This window comes from Apium graveolens, chromosome 3 (genome assembly GCF_009905375.1).
Source record: "Apium graveolens cultivar Ventura chromosome 3, ASM990537v1, whole genome shotgun sequence".
Lineage (NCBI taxonomy): Eukaryota > Viridiplantae > Streptophyta > Magnoliopsida > Apiales > Apiaceae > Apium > Apium graveolens.
In genome coordinates, this window is record NC_133649.1 from 297331181 (window position 1) to 297342727 (window position 11547).

At 36.0% G+C, this 11547-nt stretch overlaps 2 protein-coding genes across 2 annotated transcripts; one reads left to right on the plus strand and one right to left on the minus strand.

Moving 5' to 3' along the window:
• Nucleotides 1–243: 243 nt before the first annotated feature.
• LOC141713721 (IQ domain-containing protein IQM6) lies at nt 244–4564 on the plus strand. The gene is made up of 9 exons (XM_074517279.1): nt 244–922; nt 1545–2032; nt 2299–2413; nt 2495–2560; nt 2675–2763; nt 2862–2949; nt 3105–3344; nt 3438–3539; nt 3654–4564. The coding sequence occupies exons 2-9, from the start codon at nt 1605–1607 to the stop codon at nt 4305–4307; spliced, it is 1782 nt and encodes a 593-aa protein (XP_074373380.1). The 5' UTR covers nt 244–922; nt 1545–1604; the 3' UTR covers nt 4308–4564.
• Nucleotides 4565–4707: 143 nt separating this feature from the next.
• LOC141713722 (homogentisate solanesyltransferase, chloroplastic) lies at nt 4708–9316 on the minus strand. Its single transcript, XM_074517280.1, has 10 exons — nt 9049–9316; nt 8383–8504; nt 8133–8279; nt 7337–7562; nt 7073–7146; nt 6639–6731; nt 6234–6351; nt 6000–6062; nt 5235–5267; nt 4708–5121 (listed from the first exon to the last, which is right to left on the minus strand). Exons 1-10 carry the CDS (start codon nt 9244–9246, stop codon nt 5047–5049), a joined length of 1149 nt encoding a protein of 382 aa, XP_074373381.1. The 5' UTR covers nt 9247–9316; the 3' UTR covers nt 4708–5046.
• Nucleotides 9317–11547: the final 2231 nt, after the last annotated feature.

Below are 11547 nucleotides of genomic sequence, written 5' to 3' on the forward strand. Positions count from 1 at the left end.
CCCATCCTACTCTATGTTCGTGACAAAATGTCAAAGGCAGCTACTAAAATACACTTGCCGTACAAACACCAAAATAATAGTAAAATTAATTAACTCGTACGAAGAACCGAAAGCATCCACCGCTCGTGGGGTGGGGGATGTTAAAAATGTGGTACGGATCCAGTACATGAGCTGTCGGATAGGATAGGATCTGACTGAGTTTGTTTGCCATGTCGGTGTTTGATACTGAGTGAAATGAAAATAAGTGAATGGTAAGTAAATTAGTTTCACTTGCACTCATAATTGTGCTACCTAGTTTTTAAAATGAGCGAAAACAAGTTATAATGAATGCAAATTTAACAAAATTTCGCTCCAAAACTTTCATTCCAAAAATGGGTTAAATGTATTTTACCACCGCTGCTTAAGAGTAGATAGAAGTGCTGAAAAAACAGCTCATTCTTTTTGGAACACGAGGATTGATTTATTTATGTCAAGAATGACAGTAGTATACTAGGAGTACATGATTATGGAAGTGATTTAGATGGAAACTTCCTCACTTCTTTGACAAATCTCGACTACTACACTTATAAATGTGTGTGTAGTATTTGATAGGCAATGGCATTGTGAAGAAAGAAGGAGAGCCCCTCTCTGTCTACAAACTTGTTGGTTGGCCTCTAAACACCTCTTGAAATCACACCACTTTATCCGCTCTCTCTCAGTTTTGTGCCTAACAATCACATCACACGTATTTTCCCTTTTTACTCTCTCTCTCTCTCTCTCCCTCTCTCTCTCCCTCTCTCTCTCCCTCTCTCTCTCTCTCTCTCTCTCTCTCTCTCTCCCTCTCCCTCTCCCTCTCCCTCTCCCTCTCCCTCTCTCATTCCATTTTCCCCCTATTTTCACTCTCCTCTATTTTCCACTCTCCTTGTGAAGCTCCTACAATAAGGTACCATCACTCCTTGTCTCATGCTACTATGATTTGTTCAAATATTGTTTTATAGAAAATATATATTGATTTTTCTTCAATTTTATGCATAATGGTGCTATTTTTTGCTTATTAAGAAATGGGGTTGCTCATTTCTTGAATTTGGAGTTCTTTATGTTGTACAATGTTTATGATTTGAGCTGTTTGGTTCGAAGATTTAACCTACATTGTTCATTTATGTAATTAAGGTATCATCTTTGTCTCTGTTGTTGAAACAGATGATTTCAAACCAGGCATCTATTATGTTTAATCAAGAAACCTCCCTAGTTGCTTATGTTACTTTTATTTTCTATGTCTAATTGTGGCATTGTATACAATGTTGATTCAGATATTGGCAATAAATTTCGACTTTCCTAATGTTACATTGTTCTGGTAATAGGCGATTGCTGCCATTGTATTTAATCTGGTTTCATCTTACACGAAAAACATGTAATAATAGGAACAAGGCTAAAAAATTATGGTTTTCTGTAGAACCATTCAACTTCTCTGTTCATACACCGTGCAATTGTATTTTTAAAAGTATAGCAGGTTATGTATTTTTAAAACAAGGGATTAAATTGTTTAGTTTTGCTCCAATTGTCAGGTACAGTAATCACATTGATCTTGGATATTCTGGTTTTAGAGTGTACAGGCTTATTATTTCATGACCATCACGGAATCGTTTTTAGCTAGATCACTAAGCTTTGAGCGTGATGGCGTAAAGACTGCACTGCAATCTATTAGTTTTAAAGGTTTGGATTCTGAGACTGGCATTATGAAATCAGTTGATCCCCAAAAGATAGCACTTAAAAGAACTGTTAGCTTTAAAGGAGTGGATCTGGATATCGCGATAGCTAGCAGAAGTCCTCCAGCGCATGCTGAAGACAATGTAGCTCTTGAGAAAGTTGGCAGGAGAGCCGTACAAATTTGTGATGATCTGCCAAGTATGAACATGGCGGATAATGACCTTAAACTACCGCCTAGGTTAATTGACCCAGAATATCTGGCAGCACTGAGGTTACAGAAAACATATAAAAGCTTCCGAATCAGAAGACAACTTGCAGATTGTGCAGTTCTTGCCGAACAGAGATGGTTGGTCTAGTTAACTTATTTCTATTGTTTTTTGAAAGATCTACAAGTTACTCGTATAATTAGCTATTTTTACACTCAATTCGTATACCATCTAGTCAGAACTCGTACTTGAGGTAGTTCTGACTAGTGGTATAGACTATCAGTTTATTGGATACTATATGCTCACGAAGGAAAGGAGCAAGGTGTTCTAATACTGTAATCCTTTCTCATTCTTCACATGTCTATGTTTTGAGCTTGAACATGCTAAATGCTAATGTGGTTTTCAGGTGGAAGTTATTGGATTTTGCTCAACTAGAGCGCACTTCTGTATCATTCTTTGAGGTTGAGAAACCAGAAACTGCTGTTTCACGTTGGTCCCGAGCAAGTACCAGAGTAGCTAAGGTAGGTTCTGAGTCCTAAAGGCATACTATTTTATGGTCTGTTCTTCTAGTTATAAACTTTTGCCTCCCTCTTGATTGGCAGGTGGGGAAAGGTTTGTCACAGGATGAGAAGGCACGCAAACTTGCCTTGCAGCATTGGCTAGAAGCAGTAAGTCCTCATTTCAAGGATATTGCTTTCGCATTACTGCTGCACAGATCTATATTTTCTATTACCATTAGTTATAGGTGTGGACACTTGCTGATACTCTATTATGTTATGTAGATTGATCCCCGACATCGCTATGGACATAATCTTCATTTCTACTATGTCAGTTGGCTGCATTGTGCGAGCAAACAACCCTTTTTCTATTGGTAACATTTACTTGACTAAAGAACAAAGAAAAGACCTTTACCTGCTCCCTGAGAACAATCACTTCAAGTGCTCTTAATCGTTACCGCTTAATTTTCAGGCTTGATGTAGGAGAAGGAAGAGAGGTGAACCATGAAAGATGCTCTAGATCAAAGCTGCTGCAACAATGTATAAAGTATCTTGGTCCGGTGAGCATCACATTTTATTTCAGCTCAATGTACAAGTCTTGGACAAGACCAAAATTACATTAATAACAACCCACAACCTTGTAGAACCTAAAACTGTTCTGATATCTGTGAAGTATGTAGTGTTATAAACCTAATAAAGCCAACTTCGTTTACAGACAGAAAGGAAGCATTATGAAGTTGAAGTGGTAAATGGACGTTTCATCTATAAACAGAGCGGAAAGGTTATACATACCACTGAAGGACCTGCAGATGTTAAGTGGATATTTGTTCTCAGCGCTTCTAAGACCTTGTATGTTGGAACGAAGAAGAAAGGCAAATTTCAACATTCAAGCTTCTTGGCTGGTGGTGCAACACTATCTGCTGGGAGATTGGTGGTGGAAAACGGTGTTCTAAAGGTACTGATCTAAGGCTTGCTCTCTTTATAACGTCTCCATAGAATGTATTTGACATGATGGTTTGGTTACTAATTCATAGTTTGCTATCAACAGGCGGTTTGGCCTCACAGTGGACATTACCTCCCAACAGAAGAAAATTTCCAGGCACTTATGTTATTCCTCTTGGAAAACGATGTAGATCTTGATACAGTCCAGGTACAATAACAATGCTCCGGTATATATTTTTATATGTTCCGGTACTTGTGGAGGAACAAAACTATTTGGGGCCACAGGTTGATCAACTCCTTGTTTTTACTTGTGATTCTGCAGAAAAACTGCAGTGACGATGATGAAGGCCCTCCTCGGAAGGAAACTGGTTTGCATAGCAGCAAATCGGAATCAGATCTTCGTCAAATGAGAGAAGAAGAGGATAACAACACGAGTTCTACTTTGGCAAGGCGCTCACGAGGAATCTCATTAACATTAACGACCCTTGAAATACCCAAAAAGGAGAGACTGATCGAGGTGTTTAAGAAGGAAGGACAACAGCAAAGAGCTCGATATTGCCCTCACCCTGTAGACTGTTCGTCGGACGAGGATGACAATGAAGCAACAGAGGAAACTGATGATGAGTTTACAGTTTCTAAGCGTAATCTATTTGATGAAGACGAAGAGGTAGAGGAATATGAAGAACCCGTTCCCAGAGAGAAGATCATGGAAAGAATAGCTTCCCACAAAGGAATGATGTCTTACCAGTTTGCACAACAGGTATCATGCAGATGGACAACAGGAGCTGGTCCTCGGATTGGATGCATGAGGGACTATCCTTCAGAACTTCAATTCAGAGTTCTGGAGGATGTGAGCTTATCTCCAAGAGCCAGTCATTACTCTCCACGAAAATCGCCTTATAGTGCCAGGCTTCCGACTCCGACCAACACCCGGGGAGAAACAACTCCAGGCAAAAGTCATCTTGCTTCAGAGTGAGTCTCCCGAAGAACACCTTATCTTTGAAGCAACTATTCCTTCAAACAGGAAGTGTACTTCTTAGACAGAATAGAGCTTTATGCTAAAATCTACGAGTGAGACAGAATGGAACTTCTTTATAGCTTATCGCTTTACGTGTTCTGAGCATAGAGAGACAGAAACAAGGCAGTTTGATTTTTTTGGCATAGAAGGTTTTGTTATTCTGAACATTTGAATGTCCACACTTTGTCTAATTTATAAACTCCATTTACCATCAATTATAAGCATGCAGTAATCAGAAACTACATATTTTTACATTTAAAATACGAGGAAAAAAAATTTCAAGACTAGAACTGATACTCTTAGGCCATATAATGCCAACCAGCAGATCTATCTACTTAATATTTCTGAGACAGGTATATAAAGTAAAACTAGAACCTTGTATTGACTGGAGCACCTCTTAATTACATGATTTTAGGGTTTAGCTAATAATTTCAGAATGGGAAAAAAATATATATATATAAAGGGCGATACTTCAAATTACCACAACTACATCATTTACTCTTCTTTCTGCCTCCTTGCCGCTTTTGTCAAAAAAAATAGTAAAATGCTGTATTCTCTATAATCTCGAGCAGGTTTACCAATATGGGACCTTTCAGCTTAGTCATTTAGACTCCTAGAACCCATATTTTCAGGTCAGAATGACTCCCATCCCATGTAATACTGGTGGAAGTTCTTGTACATGATTTATTATTACTCATTAGATTAGAGGAAATATGATGTACTCAATGTAGAAGAGATTCCATATAAACCGATAGAACCCCGCGATTGCCTCCTGATAATTTGGAGACAACAAATAAAGAGTTAATATTACAAGCACTTAATTTGTTTTAAAATTAACTACTAGCTCATTCCTATATATCCTTGCAATCTACGTTGATATATTACCTTACTATAGTTTGCTTGTTCCAGTAACCATGCCTGTATCAAATAATACCATTTCATTCAATCAAATATTAAAAAATACGACCAAAGAAGCATTAAGGATTGGATTGTACTCAACATCAAATAATACCAAAGTCAAAATCAGAAAATTGAAGAGAAAGAGATTATTTATCCGGTTGCAAACATCAACGTGTGAATTTAAATATTGAGAGTGCATAATGACAATCTCAAGTTTCTATATACCCTATAAAGTCAAATTACATGAAAGAAAATTGCAGGACTAAAGAGAGAATCTATTAGCACACAGCCAAGAAGGAATGTTTATGTTGAATGCACATACAGTAACAACAATAATTAAAGTAATACTCGAGTTCCAGCTTAAAAGACCAAAGACAAAAACTTTGCAACAACAATTAGCAGTTTGACAAACAAGTGCAATAGATAAGAAATGTTATAGATACCGCCGTAACTTATATAACTACTCATATTCTGGTAGTTACTGAGCCACTTTGCGATATTACGTCACTCATTTATTGTCATAAAATTCCTCTATTAACATACCCATCAAATCCAAAAAGAATGCCTTATATTCAACAAGCACATATATGAAGTATAAACTGAAGCGAACATACGATTGACAAGGAAAAACTTACATAGGAGCAATACCACACACTGACAAAGAATAAATGGTCAAAGGATTTGCGAAAAATGGTATCATGTCATAAGTAAAAGCCTAAAACACGCACACACACACACATATTAATGAACCTGGAAAATTAAACTAGATCCCAATATGGTATGTGCTGGTATCATTAAGCTGCCCCTGAATGCCTGAAAAATGTGTTAATCAAAGGTTTAATCTCTCTGTAGACTGTCAGGGTAAATTGACATACAGTTGCAGAAAAGCAGATACACATGTTCTGTTGTTATTGATGAGAAGGTAATTGAGCAAAATTCTCAGGAGAACTATTAATAATTAAGCTGCATTTCAAGTGTATCCACCTGAGGCATATAGACTGCTGCTAATACAGAACCAATGTAATTTATAAGCAGAAGCCCGGTACCAAGGAAGGCAATGTTTCTGACACCAAGCTTTGTAGCTAAAGTAGATATTTGGAACCTGAAATTTCATTTTTAGAAAGGAAATTGTGAGCACTAACAGTGACATTGTGTTCTATATATTCTAAACTTAGACTACAACTATCTGGTGCTTCTGGAAAACAGTATTTTCATCAGGACATCTAACTATGGGCTGCATATATGATTGTAACAACTTTATAATTCAGGTTTCATGAAAGAAAGAGGGGTATAGACAAATGAGTTATAGAGCTACAGTTTCCCATGCAGAAGCTACTAAAGTCAAGTAAATGAAAAGGAATATAGCAAAATATTGGACTTGCAACTTACTTGCGGTCCCCCTCTACATCTGAAAGATCTTTTGTAATGGCGATAACTAATGCAAATAACGTGACAAAAGTTGTGATGAAAGCCACGGCGGAACTGCAGGAAGATAATAAGGAATCAGAAATTTTAAAATAATAAAAGGATGGGAAGATAATTAAATCAAGCATAGCTCAATCCTGAAACCTCGTGCTAATTCAATTTTCAGTTTGCACGATGACATACACAAGAAGCAACTTTAACACTGTTTTAGTTAAACAGATTAACTGTCTTCTTATTGAATGTACAATCATGTATTTGAAATTTGCGTATTAGACTACTAGTATTTTGGACCCGATAGAGGCCTTTCAATTGACATGCAACATCAATGCCTTGTAGACGGATATTTCCTTTGCAATGCTCTTTCCCAAAGACACAGCCAATATTTGATGATAACTCACCTCCACACAAATGGGAGTCCGAGCGCAGATCTTGTAGCATAATAAACACCAAAATTGAGAAGAAAACCTCGCACCTGCAAAATATATATACATATATAATCTTAGAAATTGTTGTTGGGCTGGCTATGCTATCTTCATATGTTAAGTTTGTGAAGTCTATGCTAAGAAAGGTTTAGTTATATTATCAATATCGTATATGCGCCGTGCAAATATTACTATCATATTCTTTAACCAAACATAGACGTGTAGGGGATAGAAACATACTGTGGCAATTATAAGAAATGCTATGATAGGAAATCTCTTCATTCGGAGAGGGGGAACCGAATAGATTGTTCCCAAAAATAGACCGATACTGTAGAGAGTTGTAATAAATGGACCAAAGTTCAATCCAACAGTCACGAGGCCAGCAACTGCAAAAAATAGCACTAAAATCCATGCATGTTGAACAGAAAGATCTCCCGCGGCAATAGGCAAAAAGGGTTTGTTTATTCTGCAACCAAGAACAACAGAAGAATTATTTTTAACCCATCATCAAAAAATTTAATGGCATAGATGCCTATTGTTGGGTGGAGTGCACAATTTAATATGGATAATACTTAAACAAATTAGTAAACACTTTTTAGTCTAAAGATGGTAAGATATCATGCATATCCACATAGAGATTTATTCCTCCTAGGCTCCATCACTCATCTGTGGTGAAAACTCGAACCCTGGACTTTATGAAGCTATATCTTGATTCATTCAGGTTTACTACTTGATAAGTCCTTCCATTCACAAACTGTCGTACTGGATTTCCTGAACCTAGGGAACCTTGAAACCACTTTCAAAAATTAACAAATATTTTGTTATGTCACATTGCTCTGAAATATAGAGATTGGAGAAATAAAATTGAACAAAAAATGCTACTGGAACCAAATGCGATTTGTTAAGCCCAACTGCAGATTAATGTTTCTATTCTACCTACATAGAGACAACTGATAACACATTTTTGTTGCTATACTTGAGGGACAAAAATATATTAAAGGCAAGTCGATAGCGTGTTTGTATATGTTTTGCTTACTTGTCAATCCCGATATCATAGATCTGATTAATTCCAACAATATAGCCATTTCCGCATATCAGAGCAAGAAGCCCAGAAACCGCCTTCAATAATAATGACCACCTTATCAGATTTGGGTTTTCTATCAAAGCTCTTGTAACCAAAGAACTGTCAACATTACAGATAATAAAACAATGTAAATGTAACTGATACATGATCCTAAACAAAATTTGTACATTAAAAAATGTTGTTAAACACGAATGTTTTTTACATTGATCCTAAAGCTGTTCCACGTATTGTGTGGGGCCTTAGAAATCTCCAAAATGCATCCGCAAACTCTGAAATTTTGTTCGACGCAGGACCAGAGCTAGCAGCACCAACTTGAGTGCAGGCCTGGATATATTCACTTTAATGTAAAACATATAAACTGAGTACTTATAGTTTAACATACCACATGTTATAAATAAGATAAATGAGTGTTCAATTTATATGAGATGAAGATTATTCAAAGTTAGTCGTATAGTATAGAATTAGACTAATCACATTGTCTATCCAAGCTAGGTAGAATATATAATACATTAGGCCATCCAATAAATTATGACAAGCATGTATTAAATGTACAAAAAAGGAGCATAAATTGAGCATCTCCACCAATGTTGAGTAGCAAGACCTCATAACATGACATAAACTATGGCCTCAAAGCACTAGCAGGTTCCGAAAACAAATTAACATATTCGATTAACTAACACTTATATGCATATACCCAAAAAAACAATCTCCACGCTTGCAGGCATAAGTGTAAAAATAACAAAATGTGAATATAAATAAGCAAGGGTTCACAGCAGGCTAAAAAAGTACAATTGTTTGGTCCAGCATTTCAACATTAATTTCAAGAATTAAAACAAACCCAGATGAAATTAAAAGGGTAATAGCATACCCTGATGAAAAGAGTCTTGTTTTGTCTTTTAAACGCAGTTGTTGAGCAGCTCTTAAAAAACTGAATTGAAGATGAGTTGGTGGAAGATTTGAAGAGCAAACTGTTGGGCTTAATAGTGGGGTGGTGTTTATATAAGAAATGAGTCCGAGACGAAGATGAAAGTGGAGATGATAAATGAGTTTGGACAGAGAGCTCCATCTTCAACCAACAAACAGGACAGTCCTTCAACTTCAGTGGTGCTCTTCACTCGCACAATCTGCTTTTGGTTTTTTGCTAAAATGATCCCTCTACTTTATTTCCTTTATATTTCACGAAAAAATAATTTTTTTATCACTCAACTATTTATTTTTTTAGAAATCTACCACTCAACTTACATTTTTATTTTTTTATCACTAACGTTACTTTTGTATTGAATTCTACCTCATTCTGTTAAGGTTGACTTCTTTCCGTTAAAACAACCGGAAAAATGAAAAAAATAAATGTCGGAATCTGGGCAGTATAGAAACCGGCACCGTTCCGGCGACCAATACACTCCAACAAATCGGCTATTTTATATAATTTTTCAGTCCAAATCACTTTATACAAACTCAACAATTCATATCTAGTAACAACAATCACAACCAAAGTGTTTCTCGATGATTCTGTCGGTTCTAACAAAAAATTCCGGCGAGTTTAAAATCCGGTAATAGTAAAATTGATTCAAAACTCAATAAAACTTAATATATATGAACCAATACACTCCTACAAGACTTTACACCAACTTATACTAACAAATAATCACTTAATCAGTCAAAAAATTGAAGAAGACAAGTGTCGTCTACTTTTTCGACGAACACAAAATTATAACCCAAAAATCACAATATAAGCACATGCAAATTCAAAATCGAACAATATATACATTCATAACTTTAAAATTAGTGAACGATTAACCAAAATAAAATACTAAAATTAGCGTTTTTTAGATAGAGTTAACGAAATGGTTTAAAATGAAAAGGAAATGTAACGTTAGTGAGAAAAAAATAAAGATGTAAGTTGGGTGGTAGGTTTCTAAAGAACTAAATAGTTGAGGGATAAAAAATTGATTTTCCCTATATTTTATCACCCCTAAGGGTAGGGTTGTATACATGTGTCCCGATCATGCCGCTCCAAACCGACCATATTTTGGCTGATTCAAATCATTTTTTTTCAATTCGATGCATATTTGGGTTGAGAAAATGTTAACCCGATTTAATTAAGTTGAAGACATGTTCAATATTTATATATTGATCCAACTCAACCCGACTAAAAAATATACATGTTAATCTGTTAATACTATGGATATGTTTAGGTCCACTAGAGAGGCCCATTTTTCGGCAGGTGATATAGGTCGAAAATAAACTCTAAAGACATAATAAATGTTGCATTAGTTAACTTAAATTTTATGTCCAAATCTCAATACAACCATGTCGTTCCAGGCCTTTCACGGGCTAAAAACGACCTAGCTCCACAATGTCCACGAACGAGGTTGTTCGTGGCCAACTCATTCCGACTAAAAAATATAAATGTAAATATGTTAATACTATGAATATGTTTAGGTCTACTAGAGAGGACCATTTATCAGTAGGTGATATGGGTCGAAAATAAACCCTATAGACATAATAATTTTGCATTAATTATACTTGAATTTTATGTCAAAATCTAAATACAAACCATGTCGTTCGAGGCCTGTCACGATTTAAAAATGGCATAGGCCCACAACGTCCACGAAGGAGGTTGTTCGTGGTCAAGGCCCAATACGGCTAGAGAGTAGAGACATGACGTCCAACATGAGAACTAACTCTTACAAGGAAGGATCCAGAATTCGTTGTCTTACAAGAGTCCTAATTGCATCATAAGTTGAAAACTTGTCCACCAAATCTCCCAACTAAGTCTAATTATAGACTCAACAACTATCTTTGACCCATAAGCCCAAGTTTTTTGTACAAGCCAACTGCAAATACCCTACTCAAAATATCAATCACATCTAGCCAACCCACCTTGAAGAAAATCACAAACCTACCCTCATTCAAGCCACCAATCAAAATTCATTTCAAATATGTTGGAAGAAAACCAAAATCATTGCAAGTTACTGAGAGGGCTATCTAGAACTGTTTTGATCAAACTGATTTTCTGCCACTAAATTGGTGCATCACAGATGATGACTACTTTATATAATTAGTTGAAGAAATAGTCAAAGTCTGGGTTGTATCTTATATAGAAATTAGAATATATTATCAGGATGGTACCTTCACTCTACTTGGTAGTAACTTAATGGATATACTTTCAACCACATAATTGAAAAGAGTGATTAGCTTGATTAAGGGTAATGACACAATTTCAAGGGCTTGGAAGGGTGTGTTGTGTGTATGGGTGAGAGAAAAGGATGAAAGAAATACAAAAGTAAGGGATGAAAAGGAAGAAAAAGATAGAAAGTATGTAGAAAAAATTGCAAGACTTGAACAAAGATCAAACGAGTTCAAG